The sequence below is a fragment of the Rhopalosiphum maidis genome, chromosome 1 (genome assembly GCF_003676215.2).
Source record: "Rhopalosiphum maidis isolate BTI-1 chromosome 1, ASM367621v3, whole genome shotgun sequence".
NCBI classification, from domain to species: domain Eukaryota; kingdom Metazoa; phylum Arthropoda; class Insecta; order Hemiptera; family Aphididae; genus Rhopalosiphum; species Rhopalosiphum maidis.
Window position 1 is genome coordinate 77,243,518 of NC_040877.1, and position 16,542 is coordinate 77,260,059.

The 16,542-nt window shown below is 27.2% G+C and overlaps 3 protein-coding genes across 6 annotated transcripts; 2 read left to right on the forward strand and 1 right to left on the reverse strand.

Moving 5' to 3' along the window:
* The first annotated feature begins 287 nt into the window (after positions 1-287).
* Positions 288-941, forward strand: LOC113555818 (40S ribosomal protein S12). Its single transcript, XM_026960370.2, has 2 exons — positions 288-581; positions 647-941. Exons 1-2 carry the CDS (start codon positions 437-439, stop codon positions 910-912), a joined length of 411 nt encoding a protein of 136 aa, XP_026816171.1. The 5' UTR covers positions 288-436; the 3' UTR covers positions 913-941.
* Positions 942-3,613: 2,672 nt separating this feature from the next.
* On the reverse strand, positions 3,614-8,354 carry LOC113555461 (vascular endothelial growth factor A-like). Its single transcript, XM_026959763.2, has 6 exons — positions 8,041-8,354; positions 6,574-6,691; positions 4,341-4,525; positions 4,167-4,271; positions 3,910-4,085; positions 3,614-3,705 (listed from the first exon to the last, which is right to left on the reverse strand). The coding sequence occupies exons 1-6, from the start codon at positions 8,242-8,244 to the stop codon at positions 3,690-3,692; spliced, it is 804 nt and encodes a 267-aa protein (XP_026815564.1). The 5' UTR covers positions 8,245-8,354; the 3' UTR covers positions 3,614-3,689.
* Positions 8,355-9,373: 1,019 nt separating this feature from the next.
* LOC113555462 (egl nine homolog 1) lies at positions 9,374-16,315 on the forward strand. 4 transcript variants are annotated; one of them, XM_026959767.1, is made up of 7 exons: positions 9,378-9,503; positions 12,229-13,031; positions 13,112-13,539; positions 14,896-15,015; positions 15,528-15,667; positions 15,749-15,848; positions 15,911-16,315. In XM_026959767.1, exons 3-7 carry the CDS (start codon positions 13,126-13,128, stop codon positions 15,917-15,919), a joined length of 783 nt encoding a protein of 260 aa, XP_026815568.1. In that variant the 5' UTR covers positions 9,378-9,503; positions 12,229-13,031; positions 13,112-13,125; the 3' UTR covers positions 15,920-16,315. The 4 variants fall into 4 exon arrangements, with proteins under 4 accessions (XP_026815565.1, XP_026815568.1, XP_026815566.1 ...); XM_026959765.1 differs by having other exon boundaries at positions 9,379-9,503; positions 12,229-13,007; XM_026959764.1 differs by having other exon boundaries at positions 9,374-9,503; positions 12,229-13,539.
* The last annotated feature ends 227 nt before the right edge of the window (positions 16,316-16,542 follow it).

Genomic DNA, 16,542 nt, shown 5'->3' on the forward strand with positions numbered 1-16,542 from the left:
AATATAGAATAAATATTCTATTCTATATTATATTTTATTCTATGTATCTGTGCAAAATACATTGTTCTTTGAAAGGTGGATTGGTATTCAATGAATTGAATCCACCTTGGTGGCTTGGTTCTATGATAATAACAGCGATAATATTATTCTATCGTGGTATTATCATTTTTTCTACCACAGCTGTGCTGTAGATAATAAAATATGGTATGATGAAATTACCGCACTAACAAGAGTTAGTTGCATGCACTGATTGCCGAAATAAACAGAATGCAAACAACTTAACCTCAACAATAGCAATCAGTTTCTCTGTCCTTCTCGAAAACGTGTTCATTTTGATATTTCTTTTTAAGAAATTCTTCTTTTTAATTCCACTAATTTAGCAAGTATTTGCTAATTTTTTATTAAATTTATTGCTGTACCTATACACTAGTCCATAATGTCCGACGTTGAAGATGCCGTAGAGGTTGGTGAACACGGAGAAATGTACAACCTTTTGAAAGAAGTGTTAAAAAATGCCCAGGTGAACGGCAGCCTTTTGCACGGAATACACGAGGGTACCAAAGCTCTAGAGAAGAAACTTGGTAAATGTTAAACTTACCATTTAATTTATTTTATTATAAATTACATGTTTTAATTTTTTGCATAGGAGTACTATGTGTGTTGGCCAACAACTGCGAAGAAGCCATGTACAAGAAATTAGTGACTGGATTATGTGCCGAGAACAGTACTCCTCTGATTGAGGTAGACAGCAACAAGACTTTAGGGGAATGGAGCGGTCTTTGTAAGTACGACAACAACGGTCAAGCCAGGAAAGTGGTAGGGTGTTCATGCGTGGTTGTCAAACATTTCGGAGACGACACACAAGAATTGGACACTTTGTTAGAGATTTTGAAGAAAAAGAATTTTGCGTAGATCAATAAAACCAAATCTTTTTAATTTAATTGTTAAACTTGTGTTTTTTATTTTTCATTTAATAACTGAGAAAATACCAACATGGCACTGATCTTTGTATACCATATACTTAAGATCAGATAACATTAATATTATTCCAATTATTAATTTTGTTACTTAATAATTTGAATAAGATTTTACTTGGGTTCCCATATTTATGTATACATTTCTTTATGGTAATGGTTTTGGTTCAAATCTAATACATTTTTAATATTTTGATGATAATTTTCACCTGTTATATTAAGTGAATATTATCCTTATTGCAAGAGATTCATAATATTACACTATGCTATACATTGCTAAAGTACATATTTGATGCTTATTGCTGACAACTTATCTGTTGTCACTCTATGCTCGTTTTAAATAATGTTATAACTATTAACTTTGGTTTCTATAATAACTTATTGTTTTTTTCTTTCATGCGCATATCTTAAAGTATCATAATATAAAGATAATGGGTTAAAAACAGGACAATCACATTTTAAATGGCATGTATGGTCAATGGTCACCACCCTAGTTTTACCAAATAATGAGAAAAAATAATAGTGCCATACCACATATATTTTTTCATTAAAAAAAATGACAAGGTGTAAAATGTTAATTTTGGTTAAAAGTTGTTAAAATAATTGCAGTTACAAATATAATTATTTTTTAATATATATAGATATTCGAAAACTCGCTTGTTGAAATAAACTACATTTATATAAATTGTTGCACTTAAGGTTTTGAAGTGATGTTAATACCTATATTAAAAAAGTGATAACTAATAATATTTAAGTTATATTTGTTAACACAATAATACCTGTGGGCTGCGTTAAACCAAATTTTATCTTTATTAATGTTATCGTAAGACGTTTGTTTACTAAGTATATTACGAAAAAAAAATATATGCTGAGAATTACATAAACCCAAAACATTTAATTGGAGAAGGAGATATACCAATTTTTTTTTTAATAATTCTAGCATATAGGATAAATATGATTTAATTTTATTATTATTTACTTATTGAACTGAATAATTGATTTATAATATACTTATACTTTAACTAATATTTGGAATTTTGAAGTTAAATGCATTTGACGTTTTGTTCCTAGATTTGTTTTTCATACAATATGTTTAAATATAGGAGCATTTTGTTATAAAATATTACTAACATCTTGTCATGATATAAATGCTAAATCTAAATAAAATAATACTGTAGTCATTGTCAAATTTAGATTGTTATATACTACAAGATAAATATTTAAAAAAGAATCAAATGATAATTACACATTAAAACAAAATTCCATTATTTGATTTTATCCAACAAGCAGCGACTACTGTATTTGGTGTAATAATTATGTATTGGGTAGAATGGCTATTTTAAATCTAATGGTTTCTAATGAGAAATTGGCTGTTTTTGTTATAGTTCAAATGATATGTGATAAATGCATGCCAACATCATTGTCAGCAGGTATTGATAATGTGATCAGTATTGAGTATATTATAAATTTATAAGATAATTCTATTAAAATATAATATTGAAATTATATAATGTATGGGTATTTAATTTTAAACATTATTTTGACCCTGTAAAATACTACCATATCTGATACATTATGTTTAGGATAATTTTTTAATCAAACAACACTTATTTTTCCTACACATAATATACAGTTGAATTAAACATTTGAAAAAAATTATGAATATGTTTTACTATAATTTTTTATGTTTTTTACTTTTTGAATAATAATAATAGTATAATATAATATTTGGAAGCAGAATATTTTTATTTCGATTTTGATACATACAAATTGAAATTTGGACAATTAGTTTATGAGTTATAAGCATTAAAATTGGGTGAGCTGAGTAATAAAATTACATTTTGCCAGATATCCATATATTTCATTCTGCTAACCAAAACTATCAAATCATCTTAATTTCAATTTTTATAAATGCTTAGAAAAGTGTTTTGCTTCAGATCATGAATTTACAAATGTATGTTGTCATTCAAAAAATTAAAAATAATAATGATAAAAATGTTTATAAATTTTGAAATAACAAAAATTATTTGATTGTAGAATCATCCTATATAAAAATATAAGCTTGAGAATGCCATATGTATAACCCAAAATATTTATCAATAGTCAATATTGAAAATATTAATGATAATATTATGATATGTATTGATTGTATGAAATTATATATTATATTCAATATATTATAAATTAGTATTTTGCAGGCTTGTTTTGCAGAAATGTGTTTTTAGTTGCCCCTTTTATATTGTTATTCTAATTAATTATTATTTATTATTATTATCGTATGGTAATACTAATTAATAAATATATATTATTTTCAAGAAAATTTTTTAACTTAAGCGTTTTTATTCTTTAAAGTACATACAGTTAAATTAAAGATTAAAATTTTCATCAGCATCCAATTGTTAAATTGTTTTTCCTCAAATACATATTTTTAAGGTTTGGTCATTAAATGTTAAATTGTATTCAAAGGTAAGTGGTTATTTTTTATTATTGATAAAATAAATAAATTCTACCTTTGTAAATACCAACATCTTAATAAGTATAACATTTTCTTTGAAGTCTAGCTCCTTAATTTCAATAATTATGATTAAGTGAATAATGTAGGTGTAATAATAATTAAACTTATAATTAATTAAAATAACTTTTATGAGTTAAGTTAGTAATCTTTATTAAGTTCATGGTTAAGTGATATTTGAATGGATTGTAAGAAGTCTTCGTCTATGCTAATTCACAGCTGTAAAATAAAACAAATAATATTAGAATTTTTGGATCAAATTATACAAAATAGTTTACTGTATGCTATAATAGTATAGTATTTTCTAAATATTGAAAAAAAAATTCTATAAGTTTGTAAGTTGTAACTAGGGAAATTAGTAATTAAATACACTGCTATACTATGAAGTATATTATAATTCAGGGATTTGTATATGTTTCCCACCTGCATGTATTGTAATCATATTTGTATCCTGTTGTACATTCTTGCTCTTCAATACATCGACATGAACAAGTGTCTGAATCCCATACCTTTTTACCTTGTTCTTCGCACTCTTCTCCTGAATTATTACAAACACATTGACATTCTCTGGCATTATACATTTGCGAGGGCTTACAGTCCTATGGAATAAAAAGGTATTTCATTTTTTCACTTCTTGCAGGTTAATATTATATAGTTTTATTTGTTGCTGATAAACACACTTTCTCTTTAACGATACAATCACATTTACATTTCACATGTTGCTCTATAGTAATAATTTTTTTTTCTTTGAAAGTGAATGTTTCATTATACTGTAGAATGGTAACCTGTGGATAATACATTTAAAATAAGAATAAAAGTAATATAAAATAAATATTTAAAATGTTTTAACTTTCTTCAAAATTAAGCATCTCTACTTCGGTTGGTTGACAGGAAACCAAACTGCTACCACAACAACCACCACATCGCTTCACTCGTGTACAGGGCGGAGAATAGTATAAACTTGGGTTATTATCATCTCTCAGGCTAACTGTTTGATTTTCTGTGGTACAAGTGGCTGCTTTTGGAATAATCGTCGAATCTTTGGATTGTATAATAAAATTAAATATTGGTAGGTAATCACTAATCAATCATTATAATTCAATGTATTAAAATAGTATGTACCTACTGTTATAAAATATATAATTTTAATTTTTTTAATCATTAATTGATATTTTTGTTATATTCCTATCCAATATTATAATTAAAGACCGGATTTAATTGCACCAAAAATATGCTAAAATTGCAATGAAAACAATACAATAATTGCATAATAAAATCATATAATTGCTTCAAAAATTATACAAATTGCATTATAAAATGTATAATTATTATTTATTTTCTTACAAACATGATAGACATTTACAAATTATAAAATAAAAAAATTCTTGAAAATAATCAATTATTAAAATATATTATTAATTTATAAATTTATAATTCTCTATACTTGTTGATTCTTGATGGAGTTTTTAAGAAGGTTTTTTTTCCTAAAATATTCAAAATTGTGAACATTTATAGATTAATACCATTGTTAATTAATTTATTAATGTCTGAATATAATTCACAATTTTTTTCTAATACTCTGTTAACTATCAAACACGGGATATGAATTAATTTTGGATACAATATTTTAATGTTTTCGCTGCTTTCACCATATAAGTTAACCAGCATCATTTATAAAAAGTAATACTCTTTGTGTTTTTTGATAGTTTCATTGGTACCCACTAGTTCTTTACATGAAATTAAATATGATTTTTCTGAGTTTCCATCTAATTTACTAATTAATAAATTAGCAGTACTCAAACCTAAATAATAATTTTTATATACATTTTTCTGTAATTGTTTACGTAAATTAATTATAAAAAAGTCGGCCAGTGGGTATCGCTCTGCTGTATAGTAGAAATGGAGAGTAGGTCACTGGTCTCTATAATGGATGTGTTTAATTTGAATGCAATAACAGACAGGTATCATTGTATACGAAAAATGATTCTGAACGGAAATGATTTGTCAGTCAATGATAATTAATAAGATATATCATATTATTACCTATATTTAAATTGTAATATATCATTATTTTACATGATTTCGAAAAAAATGTTCATTTCATATGCTCATAACATTTTTTCGATATTGACTTGACGCTGGAATTTTTTTTACAGTTACTTGAAGGAAACCTTATGGATAACCTTGTATATGGTTTTTTAACCTTAGGTATAAATCACAAAAATTTTATGAATTTTCAACTTTAAAATCCCTTACAAATTTTCGCAATTTTGATATATTTTGTAAATTTTTGAACTTTAAATGCTTATAAACAAAAATTGTGATTAACGATTTTTGATTTTTTTTTTACTACAATAAGTAAAACTTATAATAAACCTTGTGTTAAATTTTAAAGATTTTATGGATAGCCAAATTATTTTTATCGGCATTTCAAGAAAAAAAACTTGGAAAAGTAGAAAATTTAAATTGTCTATAAGTAGCTTAAAAAAGATCAAAATATTTTTAAAATTTAATCGTAAATATATAACGCTAATATAAACATTTGGTGGACATTTCAAGTATTTACAACGATTCGTTTTTGAATTGCAGCAAAATCAAAAAATCGATTTTGTCGAAAAGTAATTATGAGTAAAAATTCCCGTTTGTCCGTTATCTTTTCAGGGTTTTTCCGACGCTTTTAAAAACTACTTACTTTTAACCCCCTTAATTGGTACTTTAGTACCAACTAGATGAATTTTCCTGTTCAAAGAGGGGCTGAAGTCAAAAATCAAAGCATTATTACTACTCCAAAACGTGATGACAGACACAAAAATAAAAAAAAATACATCTTTGTAAGATTAATACATTCATCACTCCGTTCAAAATCTAAAAATATAAAAATATTTTATAAATAAATAATAATAAATTATTGTTATAGATACCATTAATGATCCATAGAAGTCCATAGAAAGACTGTAATTAATACAAATCGTGTACATATTTGATCAGATTCGAATTATTTAATGATATAAATAAGTTGCAATATCAATTAAATCCGGTCTTTAATTATAATTTACAATTATAAATACAATTAATAATATATCTTACTTTGACCATCATTAGTTTCATACTTAAACATTTCTTGAATATCGATATGTGGCATAAACTTAAATAGTTCTGAAACACTTTTAACCTGGTTTAATTCCATTATGATGTCCAATGGTATCTAAACATCGAGACAATCATTCTTAGTATAGAACACACATAGGGGCGGTAATGTATTAAAATTGAAAGTATAGTAGGTACAATTAATTTTTGTTTGTTATTAATTAAACTTGAAGTTAAGTAATTGGACACAATCAGAAAAAATTTAAGTTCAACTTTTTTTTAAGTTAGACTAACTTAAAGTATATAGTTATAGTCATAGGTGCAATTTGGGCTAAATTTATGTTGACAAAAGTGAACCGTGGGGGGCTTTGCCCCCTACACCCTCTTACAACGCCATTTATGCATTCACCATATTAATTTATTATCTATAATTATTAATAATTTATAATAACATAATACTAAAAAAAAAAAAACAATTGCCAAGTTAAAGATCAGCATGTAAACTTTCTTAATTCTTCAATTTTTAGAAATTTATTAATTGTATGCAATATGTATGTAAAATATATTTTATTTTCATTTTTATTTAGTGAGATAGATAACTGAAACCGGAGAGCGGATTTTGTTGTTTGAGGTCTTGTTAGATTCACATTGTCTAGGAGAAGTGCAGTGATTTTCAGAACTTTATCTTTTATAGTTAATTCACTAAAGAGACTCAAAATAAGTTAAAACACATTTCATTAGGTGTTTTTTATTTTTTTCAACTTTATAGCTTTGTAGTGAGTTAACGATTGAAGATAAAGTTCTGAAAACCTTCACAGCACTTCTTCTAGCCAATGTATATCTAACAAGACCTCAAATAACAAAATCCGTTCTCAAGTTTTGGTAATATACCATGCTAAATGAAAATTTAGCAAAAAATAACTAATTTTTTAACTATGAAAAATTAAATAATTTTTTTTGAAAATTTTTAATCTCACATTTTGTATCTAATTGATAATCCCTTTTTAATGAGCTATTAATCGACTTTTTAGCTAAAATAGTTTTGGAGAAAAGTTAAAAAATAGACATTTTGGGTCTGTTCACGCCGACGTTTTTGTGGATTCAAATCGTTATACTACTTGGGTGTTATATCGGATATTTTATGTTAAAGCTAACATAATTATCCACCTACTCATTACAACTGAGTAACATTTTTTCCTATTTAACAAAAATTCTTGTAGTTTTAAAAATTCAGATTGTTTTCACGGGGTTTCTAAAGTGTAAGGGGCTCTAAGATGGTGCCTGCTTCGCTTAAACTACAACCTTAACCCTTTGGGTAATCTAGTACGAATGTATGAATGTATTTGATTTAACGTTATATCTTATATATGGGTACCAATATGGAAGTAATATGAGTACCTACCTATTTTATGTAACTTTGTAGTCTTATAGATACAATAGAATAATACAAAACTAACTAATAATTACTTCTGGATAATTTTTAATTTGATAACTATTTGACTCGATAATATGCCCACCACACGGTCGTTCGGGTCCATGTTTGTTAGTGTTAAAGATGTTTTCACTAGACGAATCTTTAAACTGTTTAAACTGATATTTTTTGTCGAAAGTAGCCGTTGTTGTGATCAAAAGTAATAAACAATAATAAATTATAAAATATGTATGATACATTATGGATCGTGTTTTTACAACTTTGTTATTGCGTTAGCTATAGGTACATAAAATGTGGTAGCCGAGACCGAGTTAACTGTATAAAATCGTGTAGATTATCATAAGTGTTATACACTTTACTATTTTTTATTACACTACAGTATTATTCACACTAAAGAGTAAAGAGGAAAACTTGAGATAAGAATTGTTTAAGTATCAATTGAATTATTTCCTAGAAAATTTACCAAATCATACATAAATACTTATTACGTATAGGTATGTTGAGTATGGTGTATTGGTGTGTCAGTGTAGGACGTAGGTAATTAACTATAGTACCTACAAATAACACTCCAAATAGGTGTAGCTTGCTATTTTGGTATAAAATTAAATGGATCACCTATTACCTAGCTCACGCGAACTTTTTTTAAATATAATAATAACATAATAACAAATATTAATCTTTATTTACGTAATTAAATTCCAATTAGTATCTTATGAGTTATTACTAAGATAGTAATAGTAAGATAGTAATACCACAGAATAGATTAAAATGATTAAATACTATAATAATATGTGTATTATACATTGTGTAATAAGTACCCCCCTCCCCATCACCTAGCTTATAAATATAAATAAATAGATTTGTAATAAATATATTTTTAAATAATATGATGTAATAAAAGAAGTATAATAGACTTTTTTTTTTATTATTTTTTGAAAAAAATTTTATTTACAATCTATACATAATAATACAATAAGTAAATTTGATAATGAGAATTTTTGGCATGAGTTCACATGATTAGAGAAAATATTCATTGATATTACTCTATAGTTATGCAAATAGTGTATAATTAACTTGGATTATATTAATCAGATTGCAGTGGCGGGGCGAGGTAAAATTTATAAGTGGACAAAGTAGACTTAAAGAGGCTCTTTTTTAAATTTTTTTAGTGAACATTATTTAAATAACAATAGTTTTTAATAAATATTAAGATTTAGAATATTTTTAAACAATAAACTCTAATTATTAACCTTTTATTTGCAAATGTAGTTTTAATATAATTTTATTTACACATAATTATAAAATTAAATACATATTTTTTTAAATTAATAATACTATAAGAAGTTTCAATTTTTTTTTATTTTCAAGAAATGGACTTTTCGGCTTTTTGCTTCACTAAATGTTTTAAGTATATCTTCGTAATTTAAATCATTCGCAATTTTCGTTTCAATGGACAAAACTGCTAATGCTGAGAGTCTTTCCTGTGTCATCGTATTTCGTAAGTAATTTTTAATTATTTTAAGCTTACGAAAGATAACATTCGGCAACAAAAGTATACACAATATACGTGCGTGTTGACTATAAAGGAATTTCAAGAAACGACCATTATTAGACATTAGTTTAATACTGACTATACTGTTTCTATCAAATTGTCCTATGGTTTTTAGAAATAATAAATCATGTTTCCAATTTTAACTGACGCTCATATAGTGTATTTTCAATGTACAATAGTAACAAAAAATAACTACATTGGTACAAAAATGTATTCTAATATGATGAATTTTTGACTAGTACCTAATATGTAATTATTATGTTCATGATTTTTTTTTACAATAAAATAATTTTATAGATATAATAATTTTTGTACAGATACTTCTCCCATATTTCTCTATGGTTAATTATAAAACCCTTTAGAACGTGAGGCCCTTCGAGGTGCGAGGCCGTGGGCAATGGCCCACACCGCTCACGCCTAGCGCCGTCACTGAATCAGAGTTTAAGTATAAAAACCATTTTTTCTATTATTTAATATTATGATTTTTCTTCTGTTCTTCAGACTTTCAGAGGAGTAGGTAACATGTTTCTGGACCATTTTTTTTCGTCTACGTGATGTATTAGGTAGATAGATGGAGGAGAGGTTTGATATGAGAGGATTTGAGTGATGTAATTTTATGTGGAATATTTTTATAATTTAGAGGCTTGATAGGGGATGGTCAGTGTGTAGATCTTAATTATTTACGTACCATGGAGCAGGCGCGGGTCTAGAATATATTTGGGGGGGAGGGCAATACTATGTGCGTATCCGTATTTTATTGGCTGTCAAAAACAGACATCCTAGAATCTGTGTGGCAGAGTCTACGGGAAGGGATGGCCCCCTTCCCCTACCCATTGGATTCGCGCCTGCCATGGGGCATTGGTTATTCTGAGATATTCAATGAAATGCCTATATGATTTTTATGTTGGAGGTTTTGGAAGATCCCCAAAAGTAAATTCCATAAAAAGCCAAAGGAAAGAAGTTTGTAAATTAATATATATTTTTAAGAGGTGGATTTGATTTTAATAAGGGTCGTAGTTGGTGTAGTCTGGTTAAGAGGATGTAGAACCCGCATGCGTTGTTTCCGTCTTACACACGTGCGATATAGCAAATTTTCGTTCACCAGTTTCAATATTGCTTCATGGGCGCCTGCAGAAAATTTATCAGGGGTATAAATGCATAATGAAATCAAACACCAAAAAATACATTAAAAACAATTATATATCATATATATATAACAATTATATTCCTTGTAAACTACAAAATGTGTTTGAATTATATGAAATCAAATACCAACCCCACACAATAAAGTAAAAATATCGATGAAATGTTTATAAATCAAAATAAAAGTTAAAATGTTTAACATTCTATTTGAATTCTGTGGGGGGGGGGCAAATGCCCCGTCTTGCCCCCTTCCTGGGGCTCATGTATTGTGCTGTTAGTATTGATATTGGAGTGAACTGACCTATTATACAATTTAAAAGTAAGATTATTACCCAGGGCCTCTTGTAGCCTTTTATTGATATTGTTATTTTTTAGTAAGTTATGATCTTTTTGAAACTGTAGATTTTAAAATGATCATAAATTACTTAAAAATAACAAAATCAATAAAAGGCTACTGGGGCCTTGGATAATAATCTTAACTTTGAATTATATAATAGGTCAGTTCACTTTAATATCAAAACTAACAGCGCAATAATGAAACTTATAAATAAAAATTTGCTATGTTGCATGTATGTAAGATGAAGACGATACATACGGGCACTACGTCCTCTTAACCTAATGGGGTAAGCATGCTTAAAAAATCACCTTGTATATGACCTTAGTCCATGTACCAAGATATATGACGAATAGAACATTTTAAGTTTCTAGTATATCGAGGACAATTATTATAGTAATTAGTTTCGTGTTCTGAATGAAAGAAATTGAGGCCATTTGGCGCATAGATGTATTATATTTATATATAATATACAATTATAAAATATATGGTGGTATATTATCACAAAATAAATTATATTTAACAATAAATAAAAAGAGAAAAAAAATAATAATTAGAAATGAAAGGTTATATATTACTAGCTGAATTACCCAGCTTCGCCCGTGTGTATTTTTTGCTATTTTAAAATGATATTCTTCATTAGTTAAATCAACAACCATTGTTGTGTTTTAAAGAAGAAAAAAATGTATTTCACATTTTATATAATTTATGAGCTAGTCGGTATTTTACGCCTCGGGACAATTCATATTTACACGCCGCAAAAATACACACACCAAAAAATGGTCAGGTTGCAGGTAGCTGTTAACCCTCAGGCCGCCGTGCTGTACTGCCGTACCTTGGTTAATACGTCTATGGCCGTACCGTATTCCTGTTATCGGCCGACTGCTATTGTTATTATTATATGAATATAGATATACAAATTTATTTTCACTGGTTTCAACCCTTTAAAATAAAAATATTGAAAATCGAATAACGTGGTGATGGTAACACTTAGGAAGCCTTCCTGAGGAAGGTATTAGGAACAACTCTGTGAAAAAAACTTGGATAAAAGTCAAATAGCGTCGAGCGTCGTCACAAAATGATGGGAACATAAAAAATGCCTGATCTTTTATATTCATATATCTAAGGATTATTATTGTCTAAGATTTGGCGTTTGATTACATTTTTGAACCTGATATGATAAATATTGTATAGGTCAAGGCATATAGTTATAGGTAACTTTCTACCAACATGTTGTTACCTACGTAATAAATATACACCAATGACTTGCGTATTGTGAACATTTTGAACCAGCAGCTCTGTGCACATTGCACCTGACGTGATTGTACACCGTATCGTGACCACATACCGGACGTGACCAGATTTGGGCTGCTTCTTTCATTCGCTATCGCCGCCGGTGTTATCTCTCTGTAGATAATGTGTTACAGAGATAAGTATTATTATTATTATTATTATTATTACTATTTTAGTATTATGTACTATGTAGCCTATATATAGGTGCCGTAGTAGCCGTACTCCGTGGTGCGTACGTGCAGTTTGTGTTCGTGGTTCGTCCGTGGATTGTTCGCGAAATACGATATTCATGCGTTTTTCACCCTAATGGGTCTGTGTATCACCGTGTGTACGAACTACGAGTTTGCACTTTACCCGCGTGTGTGTGTGTGTAAGACATTTGGTAATGAGTGAATCGATGGTTTTTTAGTTTTTATTTTCCGTTTCTGGGTGGTAATCATTGAACATTAATCAACCGTAGTGAAATCAGAATTACTTTGTCCGTCGCCAAATTTTACGATGTGTGAGTAATATTGCGTTTAGTATCTTCGCTCAGATCTACACCTGCGTGTCCGTTATTGCGACGCTAATGGAAAACCACGACCAACAATTGTGAATCGAAGAAAATTATCACTAGTGTCCCGAAGCGATCGATTTAAAATAAAATAAATTAAGTCTGATTGTTCACACCAACATGTGAAGTAGGTTGGCCAAGACGTCAAGTGGTACTAGTTGAGACTGCCTCACAGCTTTGTCGACAAACGTTGTGTAAATGTGTTACAAGCATATTTTGTTTTTATTTCAGAATATGTCTTAGTAATGGGTCGAAATCGAAATAGAAGAGCCAACCACAGTGTTCAGAGTACCAATGTACCAATGTCCCAGCGCAGTGACTATGTTGATCTATGTCGCAACATTATACGCGACATGGATCTGTATGGAGTGTGTGTGCTAGATAATTTTTTGGGTTATCAACGAGGTATGACTGTACTAGATGAAGTTTTGAACCTATACAACATGGGAGTGTTTAAGGATGGTCAATTGGTTCGAAATAAAGCGAGTAATAATCTCAAAACAATACGAGGTGATCAGATCATTTGGGTTGATGGTCGTGAGGATTGTTGTAAACAAATTGGACAGCTTATAAGTGATGTTGATGCTGTAGTTATGGGATCAAACAAAATGAATGACAATGGTAAACTTGGAAACTATACCATTAATGGCAGAACCAAAGTGAGTTGTTAAGAAAAATAAACTGTATTCAAGAAATTTGTGTACAAAATGAAATAAAATGTATTTGTTAGTTTGGATCTTGTTTTATGTGAAATGTACATCTTGGTTCTTGGTCTTTAGTATTAATATTATCATTAGAGAATATATGTTAACTATTTAGGAAAATTAATTATCAATATTCAAACTACAGTAAGACTAGATAGAATTAAACCAAAATAATTAAGATTTAAATCACAATCATCACATTTATTACTATATACTTATTGTATTATGGTATATTCTATAAAACAATTTAAAAAATTGATTTATTTAGCTAAGTTAATCTGTTGTTGGTCGCATATATTTTTTATTCTTTAATAGTTATGTTGAGAGAATATCTCTGAGTAAGTGTGGATCATTTTACCACTAGACAAATATTGACAATCAATAGTCAAATACAATTTCTCTTGATGTACAATTAATTTTAAATTAAATGTTATTGAACATTAAAATAATATTGAGGTGAGAAAATATCTCACAATGCGACCAACGATGGGTACGGAGTATTATAATATAGATACATAAAAACATTTATATTAAAATAATATAGATTTAAGTTGTAATTAAGTTGAAAAACATATTAACATATTTTAAGTTCATTATTTAATCAGCTATATTTATTTTTTGTCACTATTTATAAATAAAAGGATTTTTTTCTATTTTTTGAAAAAAGCAATGTATCATTTTAAATTCATACACAACAATGACTATGGAATATATTTCTAAAATAGTTTTAAATAACATGATGAATATTTAACAAATGATTTGTGGGCAAATTTGCATGTTCACTTTTTTATAATATCCTACATAGTACATATCATAACCTAATTGTCTGGTATATCTTATTTTGATTTGTAAAAGTATTCTTTATTTAGTTTCCTTTTGTGAATCAAAGTTAAAGCCAAAACATTGGTCCATGTAAGAAGACTTGTTATTTTAAACTTATTTATAGAAAAATTCAGTTTTTGAATTATTATATTTGTTTTAATAAACAATTCTACCGTCTACACCTGTAATTTTTTTAAAACTGCTACTAAACCTTCAAATTAACTCTATGATTTTGTGAGTGTATTTTTCAATTATATTACTGAAGAATATATATGTATATTTTTATTTGTCTTTTTCTGCTTTATCAAAATATTGATGATTATTCTGTCATTCTCTATTTTTAGTTGAAATTGAACTACCCTGAATATCACTGGATTTCAAATAAACAGACATGCATTTAAAAATTAGCTATACAATTCAATATTACTTTATTTATATATTTATATTAATAAATTTTATATAAAATTAAATGATTTGAATTAATTTTAGGCTATGGTCGCTTGTTATCCAGGACATGGATCTCATTATGTCAAGCATGTAGATAATCCAAACAAAGATGGCCGATGTATTACTGCAATATATTATTTAAATAAAGACTGGGATATAAAAGTAAGCACTAGTAAAATATTGGTAGACATCCAAGATTTATATTTAGTCTGGTTTATGAAATTAATGTTGTTCTAGTTATTTATTTTGTTTTTTTTATATATATAGTTTTTTATAATTATAATATAAATTAATAAAAATTAGCTCTTAATTATTGGTATAAATATTGCATGCATTTATTGTTGTGACTTGTGATTAAATAAAATAATCATATTACTAGAAGACATAAATCCCATAGTCTCATATTTCTGATCTATTATTGCATTTAATTTCATGAAACATTTAATAGCACTTTTTTTATCATTATAAATAAAATATATAAACTTGCTAAAATATGTTTTTTCTTCAATGCAAAAAAAAAGATTTGCGGAATTAATACTCTATATAATCGTTTTCAAAATTATTTTATTTGTATTTAGATAAAATTTGTCAAATGACATTATTTAAGTTTTAATAATATAAATTTAATTATTTATGATTTAATTATAGGCTTATTGAATTTTTTTGTACTGTAGGAAAATGGTGGCTTGCTAAGAATATTTCCGGAAGGTTGGAGTGATCAAGTGGCTGATATAGAACCATTATTTGATCGTATATTATTCTTTTGGTCTGACCGAAGAAATCCTCATGAAGTTCAACCAGCTTTTAAAACTAGGTGAAATTTTCATAGAAATACTATTTTATTCTAAGTATGCAAATAGAGTTTAATCTATGTATTTGCATTAATTTGGTTTAGGTATGCAATTACTTTATGGTATTTCGATGGCAATGAGAAAGAAGAAGCTGGAAGAAGATTTCAAGATGCAAGTCAGTCTAATATCTGTTGTTACCAAAATGTTTGTTATTTTTAATTTGTCAGAATATTGTATTATTTTAACATTATGTTTATTTTTTTCAGGCGACTTAAATAGTATGCATGTTCCATAGTCTTGAAAATATCAGTAATGTCTCATTAACTGGTAAATTGGACTCTTGAAATTCTGTACTGATCTTAAATAAGAATTTATGTTACTCAAGGTGATCTGTACACAGATCAACACAGTAAAAGGGTTAAGGTTTTTAATCTGTGATTTAGTTTACTGACCCAAGTACAATTGATTCCTTATAATTCAAATAATTAATTTTGGATTTTAAATAAATGGCTCAAACCATTTAACCTGTAGGTAGAAATTAAGTAAAAAAATATTTGTATATTTATAAATAAAATATGATATAAAATAATTATGTGTTTTATAAATTTAAATATCACAACAGACTTGTATTTTTAAAAAACAATCTAATAAATTATTGTTATTAGTTCAATAAATATTTTGTTACCATTATGATGTAAAATTTAAAGTTGATAATATGTTCTATTTATACAAATTTGCAGTAATTCATTATAATATGTTCTTATTTGTTAAATTGTTTAGGAATATATAAGTATATTTTTGAATACTGAGAAATATTTACTATTTAGTATTCAACATAACATGTTAATCCATATACCTATTTATTAATTATTTTTTGTGATATCTTAAACAATTTTCT